Source organism: Anas acuta, chromosome 1 (genome assembly GCF_963932015.1).
Source record: "Anas acuta chromosome 1, bAnaAcu1.1, whole genome shotgun sequence".
Taxonomy (NCBI): Eukaryota; Metazoa; Chordata; class Aves; order Anseriformes; family Anatidae; genus Anas; species Anas acuta.
The window spans coordinates 152,440,952-152,462,335 of NC_088979.1; the positions used below are offsets into that span (position 1 = coordinate 152,440,952).

General features: G+C 34.3%; 1 protein-coding gene across 14 annotated transcripts in view; it reads right to left on the reverse strand.

Moving 5' to 3' along the window:
- The window catches only part of PPFIA2 (PTPRF interacting protein alpha 2), a 334,088-nt gene that overhangs the window by 60,042 nt on the left and 252,662 nt on the right, over positions 1 to 21,384 (reverse strand). For all 14 annotated transcript variants that reach the window (XM_068667342.1, XM_068667351.1, XM_068667357.1 and 11 more), the window contains 3 exons: positions 11,373 to 11,594; positions 9,413 to 9,559; positions 7,423 to 7,557 (listed from right to left, as the gene is read on the reverse strand). In XM_068667342.1, the coding sequence (XP_068523443.1) occupies positions 7,423 to 7,557; positions 9,413 to 9,559; positions 11,373 to 11,594 (504 nt within the window). The remainder of the gene's footprint in view (positions 1 to 7,422; positions 7,558 to 9,412; positions 9,560 to 11,372; positions 11,595 to 21,384) is intronic.

Below are 21,384 nucleotides of genomic sequence, written 5' to 3' on the forward strand. Positions count from 1 at the left end.
TACTTTTAACTGACAGATTTTTAGGTGGAATAAACTACACTGATACTTGGTGGATATGATGCAGTTGATATGGAAAAACTGAAAAATAATGGAATGCTAAAAAGCTATCAACCTACACATGAAAGTCCAAGGTTAGTGATGGCTGGCTGATGACATATTACTATAGAGTGAATTCAAAGCAATACTGTCTAATCTAATGTTTTTTGGAATTATGGCAAACCAAACACCAGAATAGGACTCTGAGAGGCCAATGTCAGAAAGTCCTTTATTATTCTTCTATCATTTTCTAGGAATGAAAACAATGCATAAATACTAATTAATGGATTGGTCAATTACAGAACTGTGCAATGTTATGTGATACATTCCCTAATTTCTAGGAAATAGAAAGAACGTCAAAAGAGAAAAAGCCAAGATTCAGTATTCTGTTTTAGAATACGCTATGCAAGCCCTTCTATCCAAATAAACGATATGGTTTTCATCCCTTTGAAAGGATCCACCCTGGTGGATCCCTTTGCAAGATCAAGGTCATCAGATAAAAGAAGAACCTATAAATAAAAATTCATTAATAGGAGTGAAAAAAGTCATTACTGAATATAGAAATGGTAATCCATCCAAAGATTCATTACTACTTCTGACAGAAGTCGACCTTAATTAGGCCAACAGAACATGTTGCAGAACATGAATATTCATGTTATTGTCATATCAAACAAGCCTGTGTTATCATTTGAAATGAAAAAAAAATTAAAGAAATGCTATACTAGATTTGTTGCTATGGAAATAATAATGTGCATAAGGCGTATAGGCAGTGCTACTGATGAAATTGAATTGTGAGCTTGTGACCGTCAAATGCTGAGTATTTCACTCCCTCTAATTTACCCTCTCAGAAAGAGATTTTGAACTCCATCTTTAGATAAGCAAACTTTAATACTAGCAATAAATAATTCTACAACTATATGTTTTAGCGAGACTATTTTTTCAGAGACTTCAGTCTATTGATGATTTGTCAGAATAATTAGAATAGATACCAACATAATTCCAGCTGTACATTGTAACTTGAAATTATACATAACTTAAACGCTTAAACGTAGTAGTATTATCAGTACCAAAAGACCAGATAGAAAACGATGATCTTGAGTTATATAAACTGTAGTTTTTGATACAAAGACATTCTTTTAAAAATCCTGCTTTTCATAAATACAATAATAAATCATAACTTTGAAGATCACTAACATTCCCTTTAAATTGCATATATTCACAAAACTCAGATACTTGCAAATTTAAGGGGAAGTCAGTATACTTTGTAACTAAGCTCATTTAATAAGTGTCGTTATTGTTTCTGATCATGAACCAGGCCTACTGTTTATCTGGACTTGCTCATTATCTGAAACTACTCTGCCAATTTGTTATGACTCGGACCAGTGACAATCCCTTTATGATTTTCTTCATCTTATCTTTGAGTTTTACATATTAGTTTGTTTCAGCACAGAAGTGATAATGTGCTACTTCATTTCCCAAACTGGATAAATGGGAAGATAGGACTAAAAACATTCAGTCCCTGAGGATACAAAAAACGGGTCATGTTATCCTTTCCATGAAGTGCCCAAACTTCATCTCCACAGGAGGCAGACTTTTCCCCTTTTTGAGTCCTGACTGCACTTCTGGTTAAATGCCTTCCCTTAATACTCCTGCAAGGCCAGGAGAAGATTTGAAATCATCAAAGCTCTGAGTTGATGATGGAGAAGGCTTAAGGAATTCTACTTCTTTTGAAACTACTTTCACTGAGGGAGATATAAAATGCGTTTGAGGGTATTAGCCTACAAAACTAAACAACTTAGAAGCTTCATTAGCTGACTGAAAACTTTAAACATGTTACCTAATGTTGACTGCTTTTATATATTTAATTTCAGGTCTATACAATATGAAGATAATCAAATTAAAACCTCTAGGTTCAAATTAGATTTCATTTAAGAATCCTGATATGTGGGGCTATCTGTCATAAACTGTCCTTTAGAAGCCAGTCTAGATAGATATGTTATTCACATTTATTTTTCAAATTAAAAAAAAGATTTTGAGTCTAAACAATGCAATAGCTTATTTCTTAGGTGAAAATTGTCTTCTAAATATATAAGACAATTGTGGTATTAGCCATATTACTTGGAAAAGGATAAGTACAATTATTTCCAGAACTATATTTCTGAATGTACAATTCTCATAGTACACAGAAAATGTTCTTGAAAGAAAAACACATTCTCTTAAGATTTGTGTATCTAAATCTTCTTATTTTATCACTTCCTGATGCATTAACAATTCAGTAAGATATACCTTTTATTCAGTAACATATACCTTTTTGCATGATACTTACAGTTACCTTACTTCATATTAAAACTCCCATTAGAATAAGAGCTTTTGAAGACTCAGAAGTTTACTTTAAAAATATCGACTGGTTCTAGGTATGAGGCAGAGGCTGAGACACTTGTGTTAGTCATGTTCCTATAGCAAGAACCAAGACAGAACTGTGGTCTTCCAAATTTCATAAACAGAAGCTGCATGTCTTCTGACTTGCTTTGATAAAGGTCAATTAAGTTTTAAACTTTCTAAAATATACTTATCTGGTTATTTGCTGGCAAACCTCACTCTACTCTTTTTTATTTATTTATTTTTTTATTTTTTATTTTTTTAGTATGACATAAATGACTGTTTTCTAGTACTTTGTATGGGAGGATTAGTAAGACACATGATGTGGTATTCAGCAATTAGCATTTAAAGCATTTACCCAGCACATTCAGTTATAAATAGGTTTAGTGAAATTGTGTATCTTTGGATTAAAAATATATGGACAAGAACTAACAATGTCTGAGCCTTATAAAATACCAGCATGAGTCTTAATGCTCACTTTGCACTTTATATGCTATGACATAGCAAAGAAATAGCCAGTATAAGCCAGTAATAGACAGGAAAATTTTGCTTTGAGGGAATACTGAAGCAGCTTGTATTACTGATCTCTAACCCTGTTAAAACTCTGCTGATGCTCCTGCTGCTAATGCGCCCACAAAAAAAATGTTGCTTTCACATCATCTGTTACTGTTGGCACTGCACATTTTCTAGGTCTTTGCACCTTAGTTGAAAAAAATCCAATTTCAATCATACTGATGCAGAAAGCACCTGTATAGTACAGGTGCTATAATTTTTTCTTCCTCATGCTGAGCTGCAGGAACAAATCTCAACTTTTCTAGTGGTACAAGCCAATTTCCACAATTTTGAGACCTTGATGTTTGAACACCTGCTGTCTCCATATTTTCTACTGGCTTCTTATGGCACATATTCCTTTGTCTATCTCTTGAATTAGTGAGTTATTCAAGGATAAAATAATGTACTATTGAAGTGAGCTATTATGCAATTGGTGGTGAAAACAGGTGATTGTGGTGACTGAGCCACAACAGCTCAAAAAGTTATCAACTACTAATTATAGGCTCACTTTTAGCCTATTACAAATGACGACATAAGATGTGTTGCCTTAAGTCACCCCTTTTCCTGATACCCCATCTTTCAGTTATTAGATATCCACACATTCTTGCCCCTCCTTTACCTCCTCACTACACTCTACATCTGGAAAGATTGCTTCTTTCACTTTTTCCTCCTACCAAAAAGTAGGAAATCTTCTGTGGAAGGGGAGACACAAGAAGAGGGGTGGTTTGAGAAGAGAGTGAGTTGTAAATGTGGAGTTATCTTGGGCTTCCCTCCCAATTCAAGATTTTCTCTATTTCCAAAAGATCAGTCAACTTCCTTCTCCAGCCAATACATCATCTTATCTTTCTCCCTTTTTCTCAGAGCATTTTTTTTTTATTAACCATATCCACTGCTTGAAGGAGACCTTCTCTGTCCACTTTTCATCCTTACCTCCACAGCCCTTCTCATTTCAATTTATTACAGCTCTTTGCCTACTTAATACAAACCAGATCCCTGCATCACCACAAAACAAGCATCATGACCCACTTGTCTTCAACTTTCATGTCATTTTTCTTCACCTTTAAAATAGACTCAATGTGTTACTATGCTAAATATGTTTTACTATGATTATGGTATATACAATTGGTGCTTCAATTTCCTCTCCTCCATCTCAGTGCTTCCCTGATGCAGCTATGAGGTACTACTGATATTTCTGGTGACCCACACACAGGAAGAATGGAGTTAAATGCTGACTGCTGTCTTGTGATCAGAGAAGTGACGTGGTACCTCTGCAGCACAAGCGCCCAAGGGGAAAGTGACTGCTGGTGGGAGTGACCAAATGGAAGTAGGTGGATGCTGATTGTCTCTACTACACCCCTCCTTAAATACATGCAAGCAGAAACCATGTTTGACAAACTAACCATCTGAAGATGCTGGATGCTCCAATGTCTGTCCCTTCTAAGGAAAATAAACATCTTCCAGGATAAAGAAAGGATTAGTTAATAATTGAGGGTGGTGGTTTCTACCACCAACTGCCTCTTCTCCAGGTTAGGCAATCAGACCAATACTGTGGGAGTGAGTACAAAGTGGTTCAATGAGTCATGGCAGTTTCAACCTCGGGATACATGCCGAGAGCTGCGCTACTTCTCATGACCAGACAGAATGCCAGTGCGACGGCCAGGCAGGACAGCACAGTACATGGGATCATGCTGTTCCAGGTTAGTTTGCCACAGGCTGACTAACCCTCCAGTTGCTCACCCAATGGGCAGAACACAGTGAAAACAAAGCCAAAGAAAGGTTTGAATAATTTAGGTAAATTTATGAGTACTTATCTGAGTTCACTGTACAGTCCAAACTTTTGGAAGTTCACTCCTTATGAACTAGTTTGGGCATGGAAAAGTAGCAAAAGACATTCACTAGCCCATATTAAAAAACAAAAACAAACAAAAAAAAACACTCAAGTTTTAAAACTGACACAATAGAAGGATCTCATTCCACATCCTTCTTCTGCAGAATCCCAACCCAGGTTTATTATGAGGAAAAGTATAAATTGAATACAGAATTGTAACATGCATATTTTAAGCTTGAGAAAAAAATATCACACCCAAATCCAGAACCTGTTTGTTCTGTTTTATGTCTACATGTAAATAACCAGGCTTATATTTTAACCAGAGTGAAGCAGTCAAGGTTTCCAGTTATCCCATAGCATTTTCCTTTAATAAACATGTAAAATATATTAGGCTTAACTCACCTCTTTCACATGATTGTAACCCCATTAATCTCAGTGGAGCCACTTTCATTGAGGTAGTACAAAAGAAAGGAGAATCAGATTTTTTTTTTTTTCTTTATTTCCCCCCCCCCCCAGTGAAGACAAGCTAGTTGATTCAGAGGACTCCTCTACTTAGTATACGTTGGCATTGCAGTGACCACAGCTCAGGTAGACAGACTTAAGGTAGTCTGAAGCCAGTTAATTTGGGCACTACTAACAATGTTAACGCTGGAAAAAACCTCAACACAGACAAAATTACCTAGTGTTATTCAGCTCCTCAGATAGGTTTTGCAACTTTCTTTGAGTAGCTATGTCATAACAGTATCCCAGTTAGCCAATATAAAACTATTAATTAAGCTGCAGTGGCAGGTTCCAAGCTACATTTCTGTGATTCATGAAAATTACTGGACATCAAGCTTCAAAGCTGCTAGACCAGCACTTCAGTAAGCTCTACAGTAGGCAAAGATGTCATACACAACATATAAACTATGGACTTCTACGGCCTGTTGGACAAATTCTGACATCTTTCTTCATGGCATGTATTCCAAAAAGATAATTTTTATTTTTGTATTTTATTTTATTTTTTTTGGGATGTAATCAGAGAGAGATGGAATGAACTTGCATTATAGCTGAATAGACTCATTAGAGTTTCTCTCTTGGCAAAAACTTTGGTAATGTACATCAATGTGAAATGGGGTGGAGCATCATCTCTGTTCACAGTCCTTTAACTGCATCCCATGAAATAATGCAAAAAGACAAACAGGGATATATACTGCAGCTTTATGGTCACGATAACAACTGGAAGTCCCTGAGTATTCTGCATGACTGAAATGAAATTTCTTCTTACAATATTTGTCATTAATAGATGTTAAAGTATATGTTCAAGGAAAAATGCAGTTGAAAGAAAAGACATGCTTGAGACTGCAAAATACTTACTGGTGCCTAATTGCTGGAGAAATTATTCAGGAAAAAACATCTTAAAATAAAAAAACAATATTTTTAAACTACTAATGGCATTAGAATATCTGAATATTTGTTGAAGCAGAAACAACTGAAAAAAATGTTAAGTTGCCAAGGGATTGCTCTTTTGTGCACATGAGTTTCTGTTAAAGTGCAATCGTATTTGTTTAGTACTTCATGTAGCTCTCTTTTTGCTGTTGTTGTTGTGTCCCCCTCCTCCCCACCCTTAACCCCCCCACCATTTTCGGTCTGCCCTTCAGATTCCCACCCATTCATAAAATGGGTGGGAATTTTCAAAGTGGACAGCACGAAATCTTGATTACTGAATAATGAAATTGCCTTCATAAAAATAATAAAAAAAATAAGATAATCTTTTCTATGCTTCTATGTTTCAACTAAATTACTTATAATCAGGTTTATTAATGAGGTGCTCAGCTCTAAAGGCTTTACTATAAATGAAATTTGAAAAAGAAATCCATTACATATAAAAATGACTAGGCATATAAATAGATAGAAACATTCCTTGGCAATAGAGAAAGGAGAGCTTAGATAAACCAGAATGGTATGTAATAGTCTCTTAAATGCATTTTACTTTCTTTGTCTGATTCTAAGATAGTAAGAATATATACATTGTCATTGTATGTCCTTATGACAGGTAATATTTGAACTCCAGTATTAAGCACATGCACACCTGAAAATATTAGTGGCCAAATATGATAACCACGTTACTGAAAAGTTATTTTTACCTTCTTATTTTTCTGAAAGAAAGGTACCTTTTTGTTATCACAAAAAACACATTTTGAGGTCTTCGGAGTTTCACATTTGTCTTTGCAAATGCAAAGAATCATTCAAAACAAGTCTTGTAAGTATGTACTGCAAGTCATCTTCACTTATGATATACAAATCATCCCAGCTGCCATTAACATTTGTTTTATAGCACTTACTGGAACAAAACCAATTGTTGTCGCATATACGTGATATATATTGAAAACATACGATTCCTTTGTACAGTGTAGGCTACCTAACAGATAACTACTTTACCTGTTATCAAAATGGTAAGAATTAAAAATACGGCATTGAAACTACTCCTGGTTAATATTGAACTTGTGGCACATACTTATCAGGAAACATCTGCTTTCAAATCAGCTCAACACAACTTTTGTTTTCTCCCTGAGGTGAGGAACCACAATGCAAATCAATATTAAACAATGCAGCTTCTGAAGTGAACCTATTTCTCAGAGCAGTACCTTAGTCAGAGCTGCAATTCTCTGAGCCAGTTCAGCCTCCACTTCAGGTAAGGTTTCTGCCTTCCTCATTGTCTGCTGCAGCTTCTGCTCAGCCAGCTCTAGACGCTCTTGCAGCTGTCTGTTTTTGTCTTCCAGCTGAAGATAGATTAAAACAAACAAACAAACTGAAATCAGACTTAAGATTTCCTTTGGTTACTTAAGTATGGTTTAAACTCACAATATAGGTTTAGGTATTCCACAACCTGGGAGAACTTACTGGAAAGGTATTACCTCAAGCATGGTACTGTGTAGGTTGTGAATTTTACCAATGATGAGTGATTTGAGGCTTCAGAATAATAAGACAGTGAAAAAAAGTATCATAAAAATGCATTTATGAAGTTGAAAAAATACATCCACTTGATGTGTTGTTTATCTAAGCAAAATAAAAGTATTGGTACCTGTAAGATGTTAATTTTCTAAATGGAAGCATTTTGTCCATCTTACAAAAAAGTTTATGCACAAACTAAAATGGGAAATAAATATAATTCCAGAATGGTAGAATTCCTAGTGAATTTTCTGAGCAAATGGTAATATAATTGGAAATGTTAAGACTGACACTTGTTGCTCAGCTAATTCAGTCATTATAATATCATGGTTTCTAGTTCCTCCAGGTTGCAGTGATATTGTTCATTGTGAAGCTATAATTGTCTCTTATTAAACAAAATCACTTTTTGTAAAATGTGATAAACATTAAAGAGAAACAGCAGGGCATTTGATAACTGCAGTATTTTCTGGCCTACTGAGATATACCACAATTAAGAATTTTTAGGTATTTGCTTTCCCCTTTGTTTCATGTTCCAAGTAATAAAAGTCACAATGAAAAAGCACTGTGATTTGAGATTGTTTTTAATCCTTCAAAAGCATGAAATAGGCTTTTCACATTGCATTGTTGCAAATGAACTTTAAGTCTGCTTGCATATATTCAAAGCTTAGTTCTACTGATCACTGCTTTGAGTAGGTAGACCTCCACAGCACAGCATGACTTACATTAGCATTAAGAAAGACTAAGGACCGATGCAGGTGTTTTGCTCTTCCACTGTGCTCCCCACCCCTGGACAGCTGAAGATACATCTTAAGTTAGTCACACCAAACTGGTAGAAGCTAGAGAATTAGAGTTTTGATACTTTAATTTTCCTGAACATGTAGTCATGTACACATATATGCACACAGAGTGGTGTGTGTATGTGTGTAAATATATCTGTACACAATCATAGAAAGAGATTGTCAGGTTATGATGCCTTACTTTCCATACAGCATTTGACATTGTTTGAAGATACAACAGTTGAGAAAAAAATAATGTCTGGGATACTGATGCTGAGGAGCATTTTCATCTTTTACAGTTTAAATGGTATTAACTTCATATGATTTCAGTTCAACTTGCATTCTTCAGAACATAAAAGTGTTTTCTGTTTATTTCACTCTTCAGTTTTTAGATTCACCGTAGAAAGAAAGCACCATAAGAACCATGAGACAACTGCATAATCACATTTGCTCTTCCCCAGTATTCATAGATAATCTTAATAAAAATTTACCTATCCACTGTCAACATATGAAATGATTAAAATCTATTTTATGCATTTTTTTTCCTGCAGAAGTGAATTTCTTGTGCTTACGCCATTTTTATTCTTATATATTTTACAATAAATTTAGAGAATCATTACATAACAAAGATAATCCTTCACAATGATAATGCACTTTTATGCAAGACAATATTAGAAAACACAGTTATTTCACAATGTTGAATGCACACATTGGTGTGGTATTTGCGGTTGTAGCAGCTGACATGAAGCTTAGAGGTGCTAAGTTAAAAACCTTTTTTTTTAGATTAACTTAATTAAAAATTATTGGATTAACCTAGTGAAAATCTCCTACAGTAGATCTGTTCCTTTTTGTGTGTGTGTTAATTTTGATTGTTTATGAAGAAAGCAACTAACTAATGCAGATACTGCACCTGACGTAGGATGGCTTCCTTGTTTGCAAGTTCATTTTCCAGCTTGTCATTCATGTCGTGTATTGAGGTGGATTCTCTCTGTGCACTGAGGTAGCGCTTCTCCAGTGTAGTGATTCTTTCTTCCATATCTTCCTTTTGTGCCATTGCCTAACATGAAAAAAATCCAAGAACCATGCAATTAAAATGCTTCATCATTTTATACCAGTTTAATACTCACACTAACAGTAGACAGTAATGTAAGGTGTGCCCAGCAATTTCTCTGTTTAAAGAAGAAATTATTCCTTTTGAGATTTCTTGCAATTAAGATATTTGAAATGGTAGTTATTGAGTACAGCAAACAAGCAAACCTCATATTTAGTATATTTTTCTAGTTTTCAGTCGTGTTATATTACAATATGAAAGCAGTGGTAGTGAAGTGAGAGATTGCTTTTCCGGTACAACAAAATGAATATATACATTAATCCAAATACCTCATCCTAAAATGGACTATTATCCAGGTTATTGTTTTGCATATTTGCATATTACTGAAATAATGTATAAAAATAGTAATTACATACATAGTTCATTTTTTCCCTCTTACCTAAAGGAAAGAACAAACACAAAGAAAAAAATATTGAGCAATGTATCCGAATTACAATAATGGCAATTACAATACAATATTAAATGATCTTCCTAGATGCATAGCCTTCATCTTTTGTGTCAGAATGAAATAATAAAGACGGGTATCTTACAAATCACCTTTACAAACATCTTTCATGGTAGATTTTGCACTGATATGTGGCAATTATTCTACATGCGATGTATTAGTGCCACTTTGCTCAGGAAAAAAAGGGTTGAAAACAAGTAAACCTGTAGTGAATGTAACACGGTATACAAGAGCAAAATTGCAACAACAGCAAGTGGCAATCAAGGCGTCCAGGAAACAGCAATATTTGTCAGAAAGTAAATGAGACTGGAGAGATTTGAGACCCTTCTAGAGAGTGGCTGTGGAAAAGGAGAAACATACTGGTGCAAAATATTTTTTGTAATCTTATAAAACAAGATGTAGTATTTTAGAAGGGACACCACATAGATGTGAAGGTGTTTTTAGGCTGTGTCAGGTATCAGAAGTTCAGAAGGAGTATTTCTGCCAGAAAACTAGAAATATCAGGTTAAATATATACACATACATATGCATTTACACATACACATTGCATTTATACATAGACACTTACATACACATGAATGAAATACCAATATTGTAGAAAGGAGTGTAACATATAAATAATCTACCTTCAAAATATTAAAACTGATAAAAAAGAAAAGATAAAAAGAAACCAACTATCCACACATGTTGAGACTATGTGAAAAGATATTCTGGAGAATACTGGGGAGCACCACAAATTTAAGAGTAGAAAAGAAAAGGAAACCCTAAATATATTTCCATGACATACATTGATATTCCCTGATGTTTACATGCAGCAGGGAGAAATTTCTTAGACTGTTTCACTGGGAGAAGTGAGTAGTATATTGGAACTTGGTTAATGAAGTTGCCCCATAAGAATATACATTATAATTGATTATATGAATAATGGCCCAAGATTTTAAAAAACGTATTTTATATTATTTACATGGTCAGCATCTCTGTTAAATAAATTTCATCATACAAATGTGGCAATAATTGATATACTTGCCAGAATATGCTCTAGTAATGCTAAACTACAGAAGAGTTGGCCTTCTTCCTATGTGAGTTTCTCATATGTATATATCCACTTTTAGGAATACAGTTTTATAAGAAATAGTATTAAAAATCTCTTTAATGTAAATTTTGTGGTTCTTGTGCACATGAGCTTTTGTTAATGCTCAGCTTTGCTTCTCGTACTCATTGATCAGCTTGAATCAATCTCATACCTATCAGCTTGAATCGGTACCTGAAGAACAACTATCAAGACATATGAGGTGAGTGTGGTGATCTGCTTACCTCTCTAATATCTCTCTGATATTTAGTGTTCATTTCTTCTGTTTTAATGAGCTCCTTTCTGGCGGTTTCTGCTTCTTGCTCTACCTCTCCCACCCGGGAAGACAGTGCAGCCAAACGTTCCTTCATTTGTGCCATTTCATAGTTCTGCTTTTCAAGTAGCTCCTGGAGTTCAACAACTTGACTGGCTTCATCATTTGAGTCTATGGAGCCATTTGATAAGCGCTGTTAATAGAGAAGTGACATTATTTAACTTTTAATATAGACTCTATCTAAAGAATTCCTAAAATCAAGATTACATTAAAAGTTACAGAAGTAATTAGGGAAAAATACCACAATAATTTTCACTGGAGATGAGAGATGTACTCATGAAAAACTGCAAAAAATTAATATGAATTAACCAAGGGATTCCAGAATGTAATACAGGGAGGTGTAAATATTTGCATTAAGAGCAGAGTGGTATACAAAAATAGCTTTAGTTTGACATTATGGCTATTCAAATCCAAATTGCAGCAATATTACTCCTAAAATGCACCAAAATGCATGTATGAATTTCAGCCAAACTTGCACACCATTTAAACTTATTCATAATCTATTTCATTTGTAAAATAGCCCACACTGCAGACAGGAGGTAACACTAAAAATTCACCAATTCAATTCACCAGAAAGTTCTGAGATTTTAGTCAACATACTGGTTAAGTCTACATCAGAAATTATTTCTGCTGAAGTAAATTGTGAACTACTGAAAGGCCTGAATGAATAAAGTTATAAAAGAAAAAAAAATCCAGAACATCTTACTGCCTTTGGAGTCTGATCCCAGGAATATGATTTACCTAACACATAAGAGATTCCAGGAAAGAAGTGTGTTCAGTAGCAAGACTTGCTGGCAGTTCTTCATTATAAAAGATAGTCATGTTAACCTTTACCACCATAGGCTAACCCATGGTTTCACATGAGTTTAATTCTCATTTCCAAAAACCAACCAACCAAACAAAAAGTAATAAGAAGACCAACCAAAATTATCTGGTTTTAAAATATAACATGGAAAAATATATCAAAGTATTACAAATGGTTATAATTTGTCTTGGTTGGGTACAATCTTACCAGTTAAAATAATATCATCCAATATAGGAACAAAGTATACATGTATCACTGTAGCTGTCATTTAACCTGAGTTATTGATCTCAAAGAGCATCATGCAAGAACATTGGTCCTAAAGGGTTCTTGTTGCCCTTGAGATGGTGCGGTGTATAAGAATGCATATATAAAATATGACTAGAAGGATTCTAGAGGAAAACAAGTTTGCGCTCATTAGCTTTTGTGTGTTATTATTGTCAAAATATATTTATGCAGAAAACTGACAAATTCAAGGAATGTTACTCTCTTTAATGGCTTTATTATTCTTTCCCCAATCACCTAGAAAACGTACCCAGATCAAGACCACCTGCCCCTCCGTGGATCACTGATTAAGATTGTTTTCCTATAAGCATTCATTACATCAAATAATTCAGCTCCAAAATTGCTTTCTGTATCCTAGTCAATTGTATTATCTGGGCATTTTATGTTGGTTACTGAACCATTGTTGATCTACTTTTGGGAAACCCAGGGAAAATGACAATGGCAATTGGAAAAAATGTATTTACATTCACTTTGTTGATTGAAAGCTTTCAGTTACTCTACTTGAACCAAATTCCCATTAGTATGAAGCAGTCATGTAAACAACTTAATACTCAGGATAAAACATTCCAACCATCATTCTTTATTAGATTGTGTAAACTTGAGATAGCTTTTTATCTCTGATTATTATAACCTGTTTTATAGCTTTAATCTCTTATATTAATTTTAGCAGTTGTCACAGAAGAACAAATTTTAGTGTATTTTGTTTTCCCTACAGTGTTCCATGAATTGCAGCAAGTGTGTTTACACTAAGTGTGTTTGTGCAGCAATTTTAGTAAGTGAGTTAGCAAATATGAAAAATACAAAAATGGCATATGATCACGTACCCTATGTGATATGAACCCTAATTGTTTTGAAAGGGCAAGCTTCAATATCTAGAAGAATATTTACTGGCATAAATATATATATATATATATATATTTTTTTTTTTTTTTTTCCATTAATAAAGCATTTATTTCTAAAGGAATTAATAACTAACCCTCATATAAATTAAAAAGTGAAAGATCAAGTTTATTCTATTCAATCAATATCTGAGATTAACGGACACAAATAAAATGTAATGAGAATTAATTGCTCACCAACAGACAAATTCCATGATTGCCAATTATGCATGTATGTATTTTGATTTATGCACATAAACTTCCCTCATATTTCTTTGATGAGCTCTTTGCATAAGCTGCTTTAATTATAAACATTGTTCACTTTTGCTTTATATTATTCCTGTATTAATATACACAACAAAAATTTCCCAAAGTTTTTTACAAAATATTTCAACACTTTAATATTTCTCAGGATGATTGAGATTAAAAAAAATATATATATATATATTTTTTTTTAATCCCAGTAAAAATAAAAAGCTCAGATTAAAAATAGTGTTTTTAGATTTTTGAAGCATACTTTCAAAACTTTGCCTTAGGATTTTTACTGACATTTTGTCACTTTTTAATCTTCATGTTATTTTATTTGTCTGCTATATAGATATATAACATGGAATAATCACTCAAAAAGGTCACTGGCAGAAAGTTATTAAACATTCATTCAAGACATAACTGAGATATTATTCCTCTACTTCTCAGGAGGGTTTTAATTAACAGTTTATATGGTCATACTCTGCCTGCCTCCCTCCCCCTCTCTCTCTCTTTAGTTTATATCTGGCTGAATTTTTTGTGCTGAAATATTTCTTAGCACTCAGAGAATTTTCATATGATGATACTGTGTATTAATCACAATACATTTGTAAACAAACAAGTAACTGAATGCTTATATGCTGGAGTCTAAGTTTTAAATAGATCTCTGTTAACTATTATCGGAAATACTATGGGAAATCTTGTCAAAAGAGCATGTACAAAAAATGTTTCCAAGCAGACATTCTTACCTGTCTCATCTTTACACTATCCAAAATCCCCAATATATGCAAGAAATAGCATCAAGTCAGTGCAAAGAGGAAAGAAAGAAATTGCTGAAAGTAATCTGAAAGACTTAGGAAGTCTATAAGGCAGGGTGGTAACATTAAAAAAAAAAAAAAATCAAAAGTGATCAAAACATTCCTGCAGAGAAAAAGAAGACTGTAAATGGTGCCCATATTTGTCTTACAAGTGATTCATTCTGATAAAGTTATCAAAAAATTTCACAATTCTGTCCATCAAATGCTGTCATTAAAAGCTATAGATAAATAGACTCTTTAATTAAAAAAAATCATGAAATAAAAGTATCTAGCAATGGCTAGTTTTCTGCTTAAAAGAAACATGACAAATAGCTCATATGAGCCACTACTTTGCATTTTTTCTTTTTACTAGCTTGTTTCTCTAATAAAAGATACTCCATTTGTTTCTATCACATTTAATTCTTTAGACCACAGTGCCACAGAAACAGTATCATCACATATTCTATATTTCATTTTTTTGCTTTCTATAGACACAGCTACAGGTCTGCACAGCTGCACATGTGGGCACCTGCTACACATGCTATAAGGGTCTCTACCTCTTTCCAACTCCATGGATTCCTCAATCAGATGAAAATCTGGTCAGCATCATCCTTAATGACCTACTACAAGGTTGGATTACTTTGTTTGGGCTGGTTCAGAGCCAACAACGGTATGTTTCTAACCAGAAATGTGGCACTTGCTTTTCTCATCACGGGGAAGAGAAAGAGAGAACAACAGCAAGAGGAAGGACTGCTGTGTGTTTTATTTATTTTTAATCCTTCCAGTCAGGTCTACCTAGATTAGGAGCAGACCTGAATCTATTTTAGTTATGTGATAAGATCTAGCTTACAGAGGGGATAAGGAAACAGAAAACTTTCTCTGATCTTTAATTTCATTGCTCAAAATTACTACATTGTACAATATTACTTCAGTGTGAATTCAGTATATTAACACATTTCAACTATTCAAACAGTTTAACTACTAATAGCTTCAGCAAAAGCATTTTTCACCCAGGAGTCATTATGTCGTAAAAAACAGTTTTGACTAGAAGCCGAAGTTGAAACACACATGATGAAATCCTTTCTTAAGGATGTCACATACAGTAGAGAATGAATAACGACTTTACAAGAGAGCCTACAGACTACATTAGCTTACCTTATGAATAAACACAGTCAGCAGGCCTAAAAAAAGAAAATGAATCTATTTCTTAACTCTCACATGTGTCAACATATATTCATACATTGCTGTCTGATAGGCAACTTATCTCCATGACAGTTTCACTAATGTAATTTCATTAACTTTTCCATGCAGTTTGAAGTAGTACACTTGGCTGTACTGAGGAAGGACATATTTAACTAAAAGAGCATAAGCCAAAAATTCCCAGGTAAAGATCAGGAAGTAATCATAAGCATCTCCCAGTAAAACAGGAGAAAGTATTGTGATTCTAGTGCACAGAGGTGTACTGGGTCTGGCTGCCATGGAATTAATTTCCCTGCAGCAGCCCATACAGTGCTGTGCTCTGCACTTGTAGCTAGAACAGCACTGGTATCACACCAGCGTTTTGTCTATTGCTGGATACTACAAGCCACTAATTAATTATATATTTTGAACAAGAACTTCAGCCTTGTGTGTGGTGAGAAGGAAACAAAGAACATCTCACAGGGTTATCCCTGAGCAGACAGCAGTGAAGATAGGATTCATTTGCTTGATAAAACTCCTCCTCAGTGTATCTAAATTTATGGCAGTCCGGGTGCACAATGGCTGCACAATGGCTCCTCCCGCCATGCATAATCATTTTCAGCCCTGATGACTAAATCAAGCTCTGTCTAACCACAAGGTACTGTTCAATAATTAAAAGCAAAAAAAATTCTTCAACTTCCTATTAGAAACCAGGTGGTGAAAGCAACTCCATTTTTCTCCTCTCTTTTTTTTTTTTTTTTTTTTTAAATCCCTAAAAGCATGTGCCTTATGTGTAGTTCCTACTTTTTCCGAAGACATTCCCTAAGTTCTCTCTCTCTCTTTAATGGAGTACTGGCAAGGTGGTTGCACTGTAAATCTACAATGTCAAAGTTGAAGTCCTCACCATGTTCTCAAGTCAGTATAATGTGGTTCTTTGAGAGTTCATGCTGAACAAATTTCTGTCAGGCTCTCATCCTAATAGACAGGCTACCTTTGGCAAATAGAAAAATCTCTGAAGACTTCTGACACAACATTACAATAGAACCATGTCTGAATTTAAGTATCTTAAAACAAAAACAAACAAACACACACACAAAAACACAAAACAAAAAAAAACCTTCTGTTTAAAAGAAAAAACAATGTTGATTTTACATATTTTTCTTGGCACGAAGTATAAAATCTAACATTAAAAATCTAACATAAAACATTTGCAGATAGTGAGTTTGATTTGCTTACTATGTGAAGGTTTATTTGCCAATATAAATACTGCAAATATACATAAGCAAAGAGTGCAAGCCGAGGCATTTTTTTCTGAACCTTATAAAATACCAAATCAGAGCATATTTATTTTATTTTATTTTTTTTTTCCAGCATGAAGTTGGCCAGGAAAACAATAACCTAAGACATATGTAAAAAATAAAAGGATGGATACAAGCTAGAGTTCAGCAAGGAATTGTTCTCAGAAAGCAACATAATATTTAGAAAAGGCTAAAATGGTTTCCAAGTACCAGAATCTCATTGCTGCAGAAGCTTTTGGAGACTGGAATATGCTCCATTCACCTGCCTTCAGATATGACATATCCTCATATCTGCCATGAGCCTGTGACCATAATGCTCATGCTTACTGGCCTCCAAGATACACCTCTTTCACATGCTGGCGGCATCTCAACCTAAAGAAAGAATGCTGAATCATTTCATTTTGTGAGGTTTCTTACTCCATCTTCTACAAAGGTGGGTGCTAGCAGCTCTTCTATAAAATATGGCTGAATTTTGGTCAGTTGCTGAGGTGCTGACATGGCATTCGAGGTCTAAAAGCTTTCCTATACTTTATATGGAATATACAGAATAGTATAAATCACTTAGTATAAATCACTTTCCAAATATTTTGGAAATTAAATATGATTAGCAGTAGTACTGATTTTAAAACCTAAATTATGTTTAAACTCTCTTTGGAATAAGATAATCCCTAAGAATAATAAACATAGAAAATTCAACCTGAGAATGAATAGGGAAGAATTGCCATACGGAGCTCAAAAGCTTTAAAATAGTTTAAGCACATGTTTGAAAGCACTGTCCCAAATCCCAAGAGAAAAAGATTATTTTATGCAGTGGTAGGTGAAGATGTTCCTCATGACTTAGAAAAGTTGTCCATGAAAGCCAGAGTTTCACAGGAGAGAGAGAAAAATTATGTTTTCCATATGAAATAAAATTGTAGAAACTCTGTAGTATAGAAATAATAAAAAGGAATTAAAATAAACACCAAAGGAACCTGAATTATACATATCACTTGACTTTATGAAAGCAAGAGTAAAATTTAATGCTGCAAAAAGCAACGTTTACCGATGCTATTTGAGATAGTAAAGAGATAGATAAGTAAAAATGAATAGCAATAGTTACCAGATGATGCTCTTCACTATAGCGTAGAGAGCTTTTATCCCTATTCCGTTTGAATGCCTCATGCTCAAAAAGGTTTAGAAGAAAGTAAATGATATTAACACAGACACATAGCAGTCCAACCACAACTGAGTTAAACTACAAGCAAAAGTAAACTGATCATCATCCATAAAATCAGCATACAAAACAAGATCTTAAAAGCTATACCAAAACAAATAGCATTACATTGAAGATATCACAGTGATTTCTAAGTGCTTGTTTGTCTCTTTATCTTTCAAAGCTATGCTACTTCCCTAGGTTTTTCCACGTTTTGGTCTGTGTCAGGCGGTAATATCATAATCATTAGAGGCCTCCTCTTCAATTATCCTGAATTTTCCCCAGTCTCTAATCAACTACCAAAGCCAACATTCTCTCAAATTTCTTCTCCCCCGCTACCCTGACATACTCATGTAAAAATAGCTACCTTCTCCAGCACTTTTCTCTCGAAATGTCCTCATTGTCTTGCTCTTTCTTTCAAGCCATCAAAAGACTCCGCCTTTTATTACCACTTTAAAAGTCTGGAACAATTCTGCTTCCTGATCAGCTTTCAGCTCTTATTCTTCTTTCTGATGACTGTAATCATCTGTCATGCTCTACTCATTTTGCAAAATGGGGCAGGGGGAATAAGAAAAAAAAAATCTACTTGATGGGTGGGCATTTTTCGTCTTGGAGATAGTCCCTTCCAGAATGTCTACATATTTCTGTTTTGTACTGTTGGAAAGAATTTCTGAGATTTCATGCAGGACAGAGAAACAATTTCCAGGTGCTTTGTTAGAAGCCTAGTTAGCTGTCCAAACCAAGCCATACACAGGCTTGCAGGCATGGAGACTCCTTGCTATAAGCCACCCAGCAAAGTCAGCTAGCACAAAGCTTGGAGTAAAATAGATGGTAAGACTTCTAAAGCAGTATTTTAACAGGCCTGATATAGGGGTTTCTGTTAGGTAAAAGGAAAAATAAGTTTCCATGACTGAAAGACAAGTTAATTTATATTGAACAGACAAAAAAGAGCTGACAGAAAGTCAGATTTATCATGTGAATAATGCAAAAGTAATGTAGCTTTTCAGTATCATAAAATGTCTATGCCATAGCAATGAGCACTACATATTTGTAATCATACAAACATACTCAGCTACTGAGCAGAACGGTACTCACAGAATATTTGCCTAAAGCCTCTTTCACAGAGAATATTGCATATTATTCCACTAGGGATACTCCCAGCATAGGCCTGACTCCTTAGATTTATAAAGACTTTTAGTCCCAGCTGCAGCATTTTTCCCATTTTTCTTTTTGTTCTGAAAATTCCTTACCTTTCCAGTTGTGTCAAGCCATCAATCTTCATTAAGACTCCCTCAGCACACACTTTTTAAATTAGGGTATCAATATTAATCCAGAAAGGGTCTATTAGAAAGATATCTATCTATTAGAAAGCCCAAAAGATACTGCTTGGAAACTAACCCATCATCTGATTTTTTTTTTTTTTTTTTTTAATTAATTTATTTATTTTTTTGTCTGAAGTGTATTACTTTTTAAATTTAGAATGCTTTGGGATAAGGATTTGTCGCCCACTATTTTATTTTTGTACATCATGCTGCATCATTACATTTAAACAGCAAACAAGAAATCTTTACAACTACCTTTCTCTCAGTTACAAACATCCCTTTGATAATAAGTGTTAAATCCTTACAGTCTTCTTTAAAATGCTACTTCTAATGAGGGCTGCCTGTGCCCTGCCTTCACTCCATTCTTTGCTACTCCACTATGCTGCCAATTAAAATGAAAGAGTAAAGGAGCACACATGAAATAAATTAGTAAGTAGAAGCTGGAAGTTTTCTTCTTCAGCTTGCTACAGACAAAAGTGATCAGAAGATCCAAAAATAGTCGAGTACAAAAAACAGAACAGATTCCAATAACGGCTCTGAAAGAGACCTGCTATGTTTTAGATACTATTTCCTCTTAATATTATTTGATTTGCAAACTAATTTGATTAGCCTACTCTGAGTTTAGTTTGGCAAAATATTTTTTATTCCTACAGGATGCAATGTCTATAACTGTTGTCAAATTTTTAACAGATTTTAGTATTTATAAACTGCAGGTGTTTCACTTAATTATTGGAATACATTAGTGTCATGAAAAAGAAGAAAAAAATGTGATTCTTAAATGAGGTGAACGTGAGTGCCTAAGGCATATGATGAGGCACTATACCTGTTTAATACAGGAAAAAGTAATTATATACAGGTCTGAGTTCCTTGTAGAGGAACACAGGTTTTATATATATACGGGTTATAGGTACCTGTATAGGTTATATATACAGCTTATAAGTATTGATGTGGGATGTATATATATAAAGGCAATAAATAGGAACAAGTTGACTTTGTTTTGTGCCAGTGTTTATAGGCTGTGGTTACAGAACAATTAAGCAATTAAGTTTAAAAATAGGAACAGTGCTTTTTCAAGGAGAAACATCCTGATCTACACTGCACGTACACGCTTAGCTTACGTGCCTTCAGTGTAATGAGATCTGCACAATATTGCTTAGTCAGGCAGGAGCCATCCTTTGCATACAAGGTGTCTGTGAGAATAAAAATAATAATTCCCCACATAAATTAATCTCTGATAAAACTATTAACTTCAGAAGGATTATAGCAATGATTTGTTATATGTTTGAATTAAAAGTTGTAGCATGGAACTTACTCCGGAATATTCTCCAATATGGGCCAGAAATAGGCAATGAATTTTGAAACACACTGTTATAAGTGAAGGACATGCTATAATGGTTGATATGTAAGGTATACAAACATCAGAAAATGACATGTTTTCCAAAGTAACTTCAATCCTTCTCAATTTGCATATGAAAATTTCTGAAAACATTCCGCTTTAATGAATAACTCATTTCCCATGACTTACATGAATGCTAAAATAAGCATCAGCAAGGAATAATGACTTTATTTGAAAATGAGCTACTCAGTGTCTTATTTTGGGGGGTCCAGAAAGCACCACATAATGGCACCATAGTTTATAGCAAGAAATGAGAACACACTGTGCCTGCTAACAGCATCTGAGACTCGTTCTTATTTCTTGCTCCAGTTACGTATGGTAAATGGTGCCTGAAATTCAATCGCAAGCTCAGGTACACCAATACTTAATGAATATTTTAGCAAGGAAAATATTACTTTTAGGGTATTTTGACAAATTTTCCTTCAAACTGAAAGCAATTTGGGGCAAAAGAAGTTTGGACTTTTCAAGATCATATCTGAAAACGATTTACTCTTTCTCTTCTTTTTCTTTTGTTTTCTAAAATAATAA